Source organism: Odocoileus virginianus, chromosome 24 (genome assembly GCF_023699985.2).
Source record: "Odocoileus virginianus isolate 20LAN1187 ecotype Illinois chromosome 24, Ovbor_1.2, whole genome shotgun sequence".
NCBI classification, from domain to species: Eukaryota; Metazoa; Chordata; class Mammalia; order Artiodactyla; family Cervidae; genus Odocoileus; species Odocoileus virginianus.
In genome coordinates, this window is record NC_069697.1 from 27382585 (window position 1) to 27395537 (window position 12953).

A 12953-nucleotide genomic window follows, 5' to 3' on the forward strand; every position below is an offset into this window, starting at 1 on the left:
TAACACAGGTATATATCCAGATGAATTTATTAATCATTTCCTCTAGCCTTCTAATTCATTGATGAGTTACAGTGAGTGAGAAATCCCTATCAAGATTGTTGACATAAATCCTAAAACTATTAATGTAAGTGATTGTAAAAGGTTATTTAATTCAGCTCATTGTTCTTAGGCAGTTAGGGTGTTAAAATTCCTGTTTTACAGATGGAAACAGCTTACATGAGAGAAATTAACTGATTTTTTTTTTTTAATGACCCAATATCATGTAGCTACTTAATGTCAGAACAAGAACTGAAATAGTGTAGTACCACTTCTGCCATAAACACTGTCTTCATGGATGTTATAGTAGCTATTTATTGGATTAAAACATCTGGCCTTACATAGTTTTGAAATCCAAGGAAACCAGGAAAAAATTAAAACATATTAACGGCTGTCTTCTCAAAGACTTCAACTCATATCTGTCTCCTTTTTACATTTAAAACAGTTTATTTATTTATTTATTCTTTTTGGCTGCCCTGGGTCTCCTTTGCTGAGCGGGGACTTTCTCTAGTTGTGGTGAGCAGGGTCTACTCTTTGTGTTGTGTGGGTTTCTCATTGCAGTGGCTCCTCTTGCTGCAGAGCATGGCTTTAGGCATACCAGCTCAGTAGTTGTGGCACATGGGCTCTCTTGCTCCACTGCATGTGGAACCTTCCTGGACCAGGAATGGAACTTGTGTCCCTGCATTGGCAGGTGAATTCTTAACCACTGGACCACCACGGAAGTCCCTCTTTTTACATTTTATAGTCTTTTTACTGAATAAAAAACATCAGGGCAATGAAGAGAAGTACATTGGAATGTAAAAGATTTGTACTAAAACTCTTGACTTACTTAGAAGCTTGTGGGTTTGGTAGATTTGTTTTTCTTATATAAATTAGTCATCTGAACAGTCATACTCAGGGTAAACCAGAAAAAGTCAAATATCTTAAAAAAAGAGAAACTTTTACCAGTTGTACACACAGTTGTGCATAGTGACATCTTTATCATTGCATAACTAGATTTTACATAGTTTTAGGTACCGTGTACTCTGTTATGTGTTCTTTATCTTTGGTTTGGTCTTTTTTATATACACCTTACTTTGTACCTTCCTAGTTCTTGTAGTTGGGAAAGACCCTGATGCTGGGAGGGATTGGGGGCAGGAGGAGAAGGGGGCGACAGAGGATGAGGTGGCTGGATGGCATCACCAACTCAATGGGCATGAGTTTGAGTAAACTCTGGGAGTTGGTGATGGACAGGGAGGCCTGGCGTGCTGCGATTCATGGGGTCGCAAAAAGTCGGACACGACTGAGCGACTGAACTGAACTGAGTTCATGTAGTTATCCTTTTATAGTAATAGGTTATTTCATCATACATTTTCATCATTCCCCAGTAATTAGACTCTTTTCCAGCCTAATTAAAAAGCTCTAAACATCTTGGCAGAAATATTTTATTTTTAGATGGTAGGGGAGCTATATTACTGAATGGTGTTATCATGGTCAAAAGACATAATTCATTGAACATTCTTCTTGCATACTTTTAGCTTATTATCAAAGATTATATTATTTAACAGTGCTCACACAATCTAAGGACATATTCAGCTCCTCACCAGTGCCTCATCAGCGTTTGGTTTTATCATTCTTATCTATTTATGTTAATTTAATAAATATGAAGTATTATCTCTCCTTCCGTTTTTTTTAATTATAAGAGAAACACATAATTTTTGTAGAACACTTAGAAATACAAAATATGGGAGTTCCCTGGTGGTCTAGTGGTTAGGATTTGAGGCTTTCACTGCCATGGCCCACGTTCACTCTAGTTGGAAACTAGAACCCACAAGCTACGTGGGATGGTCAAAAAAAAAAAAACCAACTATATATATATAGAGAGAGAGAGAGAGAGGGAGAGGGAGAGAGAGAGAGAGTAATCCCTCTGGAGACAAGTGTTCCTTCTATGTGTAGCTTTTACTTAAATGAGCTATTTTTTTTCTACTAGAGTTCTTGAAGAAGGAAGTGTTTATCTCTCAGTATTTTGAGAAATTAAGGCCAGGTTTTGTCTACACCCTATAATCTCCATGCATAGTTCCCATTTTTCCCTAAAAGGCATCCATCTTCCACCATTGACTTTGGAAGGATGAGAGAGTCTGAAGGAAGGTCAGAGTTGAAAGGTTGAAGGAAGTAGCTCTCAATAAAGTGTTGAGAATCAACTTTTAAAGAGAATTTTTCCTGAAAATAGGGGTACCCAGGACAGGAAATCCTGCTTTTTATTTGACATTTGGGACCTAACTTACTTTATTTCTAAAGAAAACTCCAGAGAAAACAAATTCTACAGACTACTGGCTAAAAGCCCCAGACTCTTATTTTCTTATTGGTAAATGTGGATGCATTTGGTTTATAGATTCAAAGAAAATATTTAATGGGTGGTCACACTAATGAGAGTTACTGCAGTCACCTGACAGGAAGGAGGACTTGTAGGGTGGGGTGAGGCCAAGACTGAGGAAATTCCAGAAAGTCTTAAAGTGTTTTACCTTTTCTCGCTTCTCTTAACGGAGTATGATAATTAAGGCTCCCTCAGGCATGTGAATAAAAGAGAGTGAAATGTGATAAAAATGTGTTACAGAAGAGTATTTCACTATCAGAATTCCTGCGTGTATGTTCCTCTACTTTCCTTGAGAAATATTGGAGGAAACTCCTCCTCCTTCCTGAACCTCAGGCTACCACTTGTAAAATGAAGATCATAAATTAATAGTAAATGCATTTGAGATCTTGGGGTTTGGGTTTTTAAGTGTAGTTGATTTGCAATATTGTGTTCATTTCAGATATAGAGATCTTGTCATTCTTGATATTTGAGTGGGTTGGAGGTGGAAAGATATTGAAAGAAATGCTTAGTGCTTCACCCAGGAGCTCATTAAAAGCCATCTCATTGGACTTCCCTGGTAGTCCAGGGGTTAAGACTCCATGCTTCCAATGCAGGGGGTGCAGGTTCTATCCCTGGTCAGAGAACTAAGATCCCACATGCTGCTTGGCCAAAAAAAAATTTTTTTAATTTTAAAAAGCCATCTTATCTCCAAGCTGTATTCCTCCTCAGAACTGGTGTCAGCGCCAGTCAGGATGGCTGCTATCCAAAAGTCTACAAGCAATAAATGCTGGAGAGGGTGTGGAGAAAATGGAACCCTCTTACACTGTTGGTGGGAATGCAAATTAGTACAGCCACTATGGAAAACAGTGTGGAGATTTCTTAAAAAGCTGGAAATAGAACTGCCATATGACCCAGCAATCCCACTTCTGGGCATACACACCAAGGAAACCAGATCTGAAAGAGCCACATGCACCCCAATGTTCATCGCAGCACTGTTTATAATAGCCAGGACATGGAAGCAACCCAGATGCCCATCAGCAGACGAATGGATGAGGAAGCTGAGGTACATATGCACCATGGAATACTACTCAGCCATTAAAAAGAATTCATTTGAATCAGTTCTAATGAGATGGATGAAACTGGAGCCCATTATACAGAGCGAAGTAAGCCAGAAAGATAAAGACCATTACAGTATACTAACACATATATATGGACTTTAGAAAGATGGTAACGATAACCCTATATGCAAAACAGAAAAAGAGACTCAGATGTATGGAACAGACTTGTGGACTCCGGGAGAAGGAGAGGGTGGGATGTTTCAGGAGAACAGCATTGAAACATGTATATTATCTAGGGTGAAACGGATAACCAGCTCAGGTTGGGTACATGAGACAAGTGCTCGGGCCTGGTGCACTGGGAAGACCCAGAGGGATGGGGTGGAGAGGGAGGTGGGAGGGGGGACTGGGATGGGGAATACATGTAAATCCATGGCTAATTCATATCAATGTATAACAAAAACTACTGTAATGATGTAAAGTAATTAGCCTCCAACTAATAAAAATTAAAAAAAAAAATAAAAAAAACAAAAAACAAACAAAAAAAATATTTGTAAATGACAAAAAAAAAAAAAAAAAAAGAACTGGTGTCAGTATAACTTTGATTTCCAGAGACATTTCTCTGTTTTTCTCTAAGAGCAAATGACTTTGCATATTCACTTTTTTAGTAGTTGAAAGAAAATAATTCAGAGTATTGATATCCTCATGAACCAGTGGCTTTTGAGAGTAAGGGAGGAGAAAGGCTCTTACTTTATTTAACCCAAGGATTTAAATAAAAATGTAGCAAAGATGGGAGATTTTTTGCATCTAAAACCAAAGAACCTAACCCAGCATGTATGCTGGTTCTAAATGGTCTTGCTCTCAATAACACTAGTGTCAGAACTTCCCACATTGCTACAAGCACAGACAGAAGACTGAACTCCTAGCAGGCCGCAACATGTAAAACATACTCTTGGAATTAGGCTCGAACTTTACCTTTGACAGAATGTAAATATTTGAAATATCGCTCCGCTGTTAAGAACGCAAAACCTGTTCCTTTTTGTTTTTGTTTTTTTTATATTTCCAAGCTCTCTCCCTTTTTGAGCCCTGAAAATTTTCGTTTTTATAATGACCATCTTACAGTGCAGCAGCATTTGGAATAAATCTTTGAAATTTCCTTTACTCTAACTCTCTGCAAATGAAAAATGTTTTAAAAACAAAAAGATGTGGGTGAAGGGTGTTCTGCCAAACTTATCTTTTCCCTTTGGCTGATGACCTTCATTTCCAAATGGTGGGCTGCTCCAAGAACAAGAATGTTTGCATCATAGGAGTCATGTGGATGTGACTGATGGTGCTGCTGACCTAAGTATGATGTGGCAAGGTTAGAGTTGCTGTTGCCTTTTTTAAAAAAATAGGTCCGACAAATAATATACATGGCAAAGCTGACTGGAGGTGAAGTACATTAAGTGCATATTAAATTTGCAAGAAACAATGTTCTTTTTCTAAAATAATGAATTAATTTTATTTTTGGCTGCACTGGTCTTTGTTGCTACCCATGGCTTTCTTTAGTTCCAGCAAGCGGGGGCTACTCTTCCTTGCCACGTGCTGGCTTCTCTTGTTGCAGAGCACAGGTTCTAGGCGTGTGAGCTCAGTTGTTGTGGTTCATGAGGCTTAGTTGTTTCATGGCATGTGGGATCTTCCCAGACCAGGAATCGAACCCATGTCCCCTGCATTGGTAGGCAGATTCTTAACCACTAGACCATTATGGAAGTCCCAAGAAGAGAGAGTCTTATTGGTAGGACATAAGCAAACCAAATCCTTGGCTCTGATTTCTGACATGGGATACTTCCTATCTCCAAGGGGGAGCTGCTGCTGCTGCTGACATAAGCAAACCAAATCCTTGGCTCTGATTTCTGACATGGGATACTTCCTATCTCCAAGGGGGAGCTGCTGCTGCTGCTAAGTCGCTTCAGTCGTGTCTGACTCTGTGCGACCCCATAGACGGCAGCCCACCAGGCTCCCCCATCCTTGGGATTCTCCAGGCAAGAACACTGGAGCGGGTTGTCATTTCCTTCTCCAATGCATGAAAGTGAAAAGTGAAAGCAAAGTCGCTCAGTTGTGTCCGACTCTTAGCGACCCCATGGACTGCAGCCTTCCAGGCTCCTCCATCCATGGTGTTTTGCAGGCAAGAGTACTGGAGTGGGTTGCCGTTGCCTTCTCCACCAAGGGAGAGCAGGGGGACTTAAAAAAGGGATAGTTCACTGTCTTAAACTTTATTGTTGTTTGATTAGTCCACTGAACTTAAAGGTTTAATAATTATTTACTAATGTTGAATTCAAAAGGATATTAGACGTTTTACTCTTGTCTCCTGTCATATTGGATTTCAGATATCTTTCCCACATCAAGTTATCTGGAAATAAATTGAGATTTCAATGATAGGAATGTGCTCAAAGGCTCTCAATGCAAGCTGAATAAACATAACATACTCTCTGTGTATTATGTCTAGGAACATCCTTTGACACTCAGGATTTCTCTTGAGTTACTTTTCCAGTCTTAAAAGTACAATTTGGAATTTTCATTATAGACCTACCCTAAATATGATAGATATAAATGTAGTAATTTATGGGAATCATAGGAATACTTTATTCTTAAACAGATCTGTACCTTTCACTTTTCTATTTAAAAAATAAAAGCTTATCTGTGCCCTCAGTAAGCTTCCAGTCCAGTATAGGAATGTGCAACAATTTGATAAGCATTGTAATGGGAGTGTGACTATGTCCTTGGGAACAGAGGGAGGGCTACTTAGATTTATGGAGGAGAGGTATCAGATCAGAGGGAATTTGCTCAGCTCAGGGGTCACCAACCTCTGGGCCGTGGACCTATCAGATCAGTGGCAACAGTAGATTAGAAATAAAGTACACAATAAATGTAATGCGCTTGAATCATCCTGAAACCACACCCCCCCCCCAACCCCTGGTCCGTGGAAAAATTGTCTTCCATGAAATCAGTCCCTGGTGCCAAAAAGGTTGGGGACCACTGGCTTAGCTTAGTCTTGAAGGAACAGGCATTGCTGGACAATGGAAGGATAAGCATAATCCAGGTGGAGGGAACTCATTTACAATATCAGGGACCTCCCAGCAGTTTGCTTTTCCTGGAGAGTAAAGGGTGAGGAAGAGATTACCCAGAGAGTAAGAAGGGACCAGATCTAGAACTGATCTTCTCTGACATACTAAGCACTTTAGATTTAATTCACGGAGTGATTAGGAATCCTTAAAGAATTTTGAATAAGAGAATAACATAGATTTATGTTTGGGGATGATTATTTTGTTTTACTTGGGATAATGGCAGCATCATAGAGACTTCATTGGAAGGCAGAGGAATCAGTTAAGAAAGGTCAGGCAGCAGTCCAGGAAAAAGATGATGAAGACATGAACCAGAAAGCAAAAACAGGGATAAACTGGGATGGAGAAAGCCAACCACAGATACTGCCATCAGGACTTGACAGTTTGGAGAGACATGTCATTTTCATCTGAGACATGAGGATTCCATTCCAGTGACTGTTAAATTCCGAGGCTTTCTGGTTAAGGTGGTTAGGCAGAAATCTTTTGCAGAATGCATTACCTATATAGAGTTACTTATTTTCCCCTGGGCACCTGTGAATATGTAGTGCTTGATATTTATAACACTAAAACACATTCTGTGGTATATAAAAACTAATATAAAATCCAGTCTCTTCTGTATTTTAACTTCTAAAGGAGATTTGCAGTCCTCCGTTTTTAGCATTGCATCAAGATTTCCCATCCTCAAAAAAAAAAAAAAAAAAAATTCCCATCCTTGCTGCAAAACTTATTGCTGGTTTTTGTTTTTCAAACAGATTCCTCGGGGCCAAAGCCGAAGTGCAGGTGGAAGGAAGATGTCTGAAAATAGCTATTCTCTGGATGACTTGGAAATAGGCCCAGGTAAGCAGAGAGTTCCACGTGTGGAAAGTTTTCTAGGAAGTACTCATTAGTAGCAATACCCTTTGACCTCAAAGCTGATGCTTTTAAAGGAAGAGTGGTGCAAATTAAAAGGAAGGCTGTTATATACAAGTCATTCCCAAATCTGATTGCTCTCTCCAAATAGCTTCTCTGTGTTTTTAATTCATCTTTGTCAGTGGTAACCTGTGTTAACCAGAGGGTCATTTTGCAGGATTGTAAGGAAAGCACCATTACCAACAATTTTTGCTCCATGGTTGTCTAGGACTTGAGGTCTTCCATGGATGGACATTATCCCCTGTCAAGATTGCTGATTATCCTATATTGCTGATGCTAACATTACACCTTGAGAGAGGAATTATTATGTTTTGAAGGGGGCATATACAGGCATTTCACAAAAGAAAAAATAAAATCAATTAATATAGGAAAACCATCAGCCTCCTAGGAATCAAAGAAATACAAATTAAAATGGCATTGTGGTCTAATTTTTTCACATGTTAAATAAAGCCAAAATTTAAAAATATGTAACACTCAATGATGGTAAGCAGTCTCCTCTTAATGTTGGCAAAGTGAGTGTTGCCTTGTTAATAACAGTTATAATCCTGATTTCCTTCTTTGTATTCTTAATAGAATAGGTTGATTCTACAATAGCTTAAAATTTAGAATCTTGAAATCATTCAAATCGCATTTATCTTCTAATAAAACATATTGTTTGCATGCTTGCAGGTCAGCTGTCATCTTCAGCACTCAACTCAGAGAAAAGAGAGAGTAGGCGAAATCTAGAATTCCCACGCCTGTCAGAAACCTCCATAAAAGATCGAATGGCCAAGTACCAGGCAGCTGTGTCCAAGCAAAGCAGTTCTGCGAGCTATACAGTATGTGTTCGGCATCATTCATTCATTCACTCATCTAGCAAATGGTCACTGAGCATGGGAACTAGAAATGTCTCCCAGACCCTGACCTGTGAGCCCTGGCTCCTTCCTGGGGTCCAGCCGTTCTCGCTTCACATAAATCCTACCCTAGTTTCATTTGTAATCCTTACCATGTTCTAATTCTGACTTTGTTTTCCTAGGCCTTATTCCCACCCACCTTTTCTTTGGTGATATTACCATCTAGTAATACCATTGAGAATTTTCCTGTCTCTTCTACTTAATCTTGTTGTTAAAGAAGTAGTATTTGAAAAAAAAAAAAAAAGAAGAAGAAGTAGTATTTGAGGAATTCCCTAGCAGTTCAGTGGTTAGACTTAGTGCTTTCACTGCCAAGGACCCGGGTTCAGTCCCTGGTCCAGGAACTAAGATCCCACAAGCTGCATGGTGGCCAAAAAAAAAAAAGTAGTATTTTATTAGTTTTAATATAAACACTTATTTTTGTCTTTGAGAGAAGAAAGGGAGAATACTGGAGAGAAATATTGAATATATTCAACATTAATGTGGGATGGGACATTTTCCTGCAATTTTAATTCATATATAATTCACCTGACATAAAAATCACCATTTTAAAATATGCAATTCAGTTACTTTTAATATATTCACAAGGTTGTGCAATCATCACCACTGTCTAACTCTAAAACTTCTCCATCACCACCAAAAGAAACCCATCCCTGTTCAGTGACTCCCAATTCTACACTTTCCTTATCCCCTAGCAACCCCTAATCCACTGTCTGTTTTTATGGATTTTTCTTGTTCTGGACAATTCACGTAAATAAAATCATACAACATATGATCTACTTAATATTTAATTCTTAGGATGTAATACTTTTCTAAAGAAATAGAATAGTGGATAAGAAAAAGAGGGAGAAATGATAGGAGGGTGAGGTACTCTGTAAGCACAAAAATGTGGTGTTCTAACACAATGGAGGATCTTTCCATATTACACTTTCCTAGGTTTAACTGGTAGGAGGACACAACAGAACTGCTTATTTGAAGTTACCTTTTAAATGCCATTTATTCATAAGTACACACACATATATACACATGTACACGTACATTTGTATCTTTCAAACATTTGTTCCTTCTAAGATTTCAAATGACAAATTATTAATCTCTTATTATTTTCTAATAAAATTGGAAGAATAGTATTAGCTTTTATTTATTCCCAAGCAGACTGAACCAGTGTCTGTTAGAAATCACAGTGTGTATTCTCAGAATTGACCCTTCTTTCCCCCACAGGATGAAGTATGCCTTTGCCAATAGTATTTATTGGTAGACCAAGTCTCTGGGTGGTGAATAATCTCATGTTGATTTTTCACTATAGTTTTCAGAAGAGACAATGTGTGTAAATAAGTAGTGAAGTAGAACATCACAGGCTTGTTATTCATTGGGAGTGTGAAAAAATAAGCAAATTTAGACTTCTTTTAGAAGGCAGGTCAGGAAATACAGCAAACATGATCTGTGGAGCTTAATTCCCTCTTGTTGCAAGATTTTGCTGCTTCTCAGTGCCTTCCTGCTATAAACATTCCGACCAGGTGATTCTCTAAGTGGAAAAACCTGTTTGGTAACTGTTTTTTTACCTCCTAATGAGAGTTTCTACATTGCGTTCTCCTGCTCTGTAAATTTTAAGAGTTGAAAAGCCTTAAGGAATTCTTGTTAAAAGTACATTTTATCTCATCCCAAAAGAATTTCTCAGGCCGCTACAGGGAGGAGCATGGTTGTAGCAAGGCACACACTCTTGATGCTGGGGGGCTGGGCTTTGAGGCGAGATCAGGAATAAGTTTCCGGTTGTTGTACGGTTGGTTTTGCAATTTTGGCTGCCAGAGCTGTGGGCCTTAATCTGGAATTCCGCACCTGAAACTGTCAGTCCCACTGACACTCCGTTCACTGGCCCTGTGGCCATAAATGGCTTGTTTTCTCCCTATACCTGAAGAATCACAAAGAACAAAAAAGATATTAGATTACTAGTAGGCTAAAGGTAGGAAATGTTCATATTCATCTACCTCTGTATTGACTTTGGATCTAGTAATAAAGTTGATTTTAATACTTTGCCCCAAGAGTTCTTTGCAAGGAAAACAAATATAATTATGCTCACTCCTTCTGATTAACGTCTGCTTTTTTATGTTGAAGCTCTATTATGAGAACTAGAATAAGGTATGTCTTTAGTATACTGTATGAATTTTATGCAAAAAAAAAAACCAGCCCACCAAAATATGTTTTTGAAAGTCTCACAACAAAAGGCTATTTTTCGGTATCATTAAGTATAATTTCAATTCTTATATATATGCATCATCCCTGTCTTTCTTTCCAGGCCGGGCATTTATATATATATGGTCAGTATCTTTTCTTAATTATTGGCACTTGGCACCTCCTTTCCCCTGCTCCAGAATGGTCTTTTCTGATAAAACTCACCAGCTTTGCATTCCCACAAGCTGTGCTGCTAGAAGAGTGAATCACGAGAATATTGTATGCTGGGGCAGCAGGGTGGAAGCGGGGAGGGTTGGTGTGTGTGTCTGTGTTGATGTGTCTATGTTCTAATGAGCATCAAGTTTTGGACTAGTTGTATAAATATTTAACTCTGAGGTGTGTGTGTCCACAAAGCTGCTTTTGTCATTTCACAAGTCAATGGGTTTTGCTTCTGAGATTTAGGGGGTTGATTTGACTTGAAACCTTGGAAAAGAATTTCTTTTTTAGCATTCCAAGTTTATTTAATAGATGGCTATGAAGAGAATTGTGAGACTTTTTTAAAAATTCACAGACTATTTTTATTTTGTAGAATGAGTTGAGAGCCAGTGGTGGTGAAATCAAAACTCATAAATTGGAGCAAAAGGAGAATGTGCCCCCAGGTCCTGAGGCCTGCATCTCCCATCCAGATGGAGAAAAGGTGGGTTGAAAAGCCTGATGTCCATTTGCCAGGGAAGCATGTGTTCTAAATTAGTTGCTTAAAATTAGAAACAACTCTAGGCTGTAGAGTGTCTGGGAATTTGGTAACAGCTGCCAGGACAGATTGTCTTTTTTGCAGGTCACATAATTTTGGTTGGGGAACTGTGCAACTTATAGCTGACCAAATAATGAACCTTCATTGGAAAATTCTTTTGCTCAGCAAATGCTTAAGTGATTTTTAAAAAAACCTGTTTTGAATAGAGATATCATCTTCAAACTTATTTGTATATTATTAATTTAACAGTTTGTGTATGAAAATGTCGTTCTTTCACTTCAGAGTATTTTGAAAGCTAGGCACTACTTAAGCACAGGCAGTGCTGAACTTGTTCTTCAGTCACTAAGTCGTGTCTGACTCTTTGTGACCCCATGAACTGTAGCACACCAGTCTTCCCTGCCTTCACCACCTCCCGGAGTTTGCTCAAACTTGTGTCCATTGAGTCAGTGATGCCATCCAACCATCTCATCCTCTGTCACCTCCTTCTCCTCTTGCCCTCAGTCTTTCCCAGCATCAGGGTCTTTTCCAATGAGTCATTTCTTCACATCAGGTGACCAAAGTATTGGAGCTTCACCTTCAGCATCAGTCCTTCCAATGAATATTCAGGATTGATTTCCTTTAGGATTGAATGGTTTGATCTCCTTGCTGTCCAAGTGACTCTCAAGAGTCTTCTCTAGCACCACAGTTCAGAAACATCAATTCTTCAGCACTCAGCCTTCTTTATGGTCCAACTCTCACATCCGTACATAACAACTGGAAAAACCATAGCTTTGGCTATATGGACCTTTGTCACCAAAGTGATACCTGCTCTTTAATACACTGTCTAGGTTTGTCATAGCTTTTCTTCCAGGGAGCAAACATCTGTTAATTTCATGGTTGCAGTCACTGTCTGCATTGATTTTGGAGCCCAAGAAAATGAAATCTGACACTCTTTCTGCTTTTTCCCCATCTGTTTGCCATGAAGTGGTAGGACTGGATGCCATGATCTTTATTTTTTGAATGTTGAGTTTTAAGCCAGCTTTTTCACTCCTCTTTCACATTCATCAAGAGGCTCTTTAGTTCCTCTTCACTTTCTGCCATTAAAGTTGTTAGAGCTTAACAACTAAATGTGAACAAACCGTTCCATGTGGCCTTTACCTGCACGGAAGCTAATAGAGTAGGAGGGAGATGCGTAACAAGTTGGCAATTATAAAACAGCAAAACAAGTGTTAGAAAGGGCTATGTGTGGCCATGGAAGCTTGGGCTAAGGACACTTACCCTGACTTTCTCAAGAAGGTGATATCTGAGCTAGATCTTGAAGGATGAACAGGCCAAGTGAATAAGTGGAAAGTTGAGTAAAAAAAAAAGCAAGTGTATTCCAGATAGACACAACAGAGGTTTGGAAACCAGAGAACCCAACCAAGAGCATAAAGTACACATAGGCAATGGTGAGAGACAGATGAAGGGAGAGGGCCAGGGCTTGTCTTAAAAAACCCTTAAAAGTATGGGTGTAGTCCTGGAGCAGAGGAAAGCCATGGGAAGATTTTAAGAAAATCAGGTTTTATGCATTTATTGTTAGATGCATGGCTTAGCTGGAGTAAGCAACAATATAGATGTCAGGTGAATTTATCATTTTCTCTGACAATCCATTACCCAGTGTCTTTGGTCTTTCATTCAATATGATGATCAAGTGTTAAGTTAGATGAGGAAAAAGAGCTTTCAAATCTGTTA

At 38.9% G+C, this 12953-nt stretch overlaps 1 protein-coding gene across 3 annotated transcripts in view; it reads left to right on the forward strand.

Annotated features, from left to right (window-relative positions):
• LIMA1 (LIM domain and actin binding 1) overlaps positions 1-12953 on the forward strand; it is a 92518-nt gene that overhangs the window by 62216 nt on the left and 17349 nt on the right. For all 3 annotated transcript variants that reach the window (XM_020908169.2, XM_020908170.2, XM_020908171.2), the window contains exons 5-7: positions 7277-7361; positions 8103-8251; positions 11082-11189. In XM_020908169.2, the coding sequence (XP_020763828.2) occupies positions 7277-7361; positions 8103-8251; positions 11082-11189 (342 nt within the window). The remainder of the gene's footprint in view (positions 1-7276; positions 7362-8102; positions 8252-11081; positions 11190-12953) is intronic.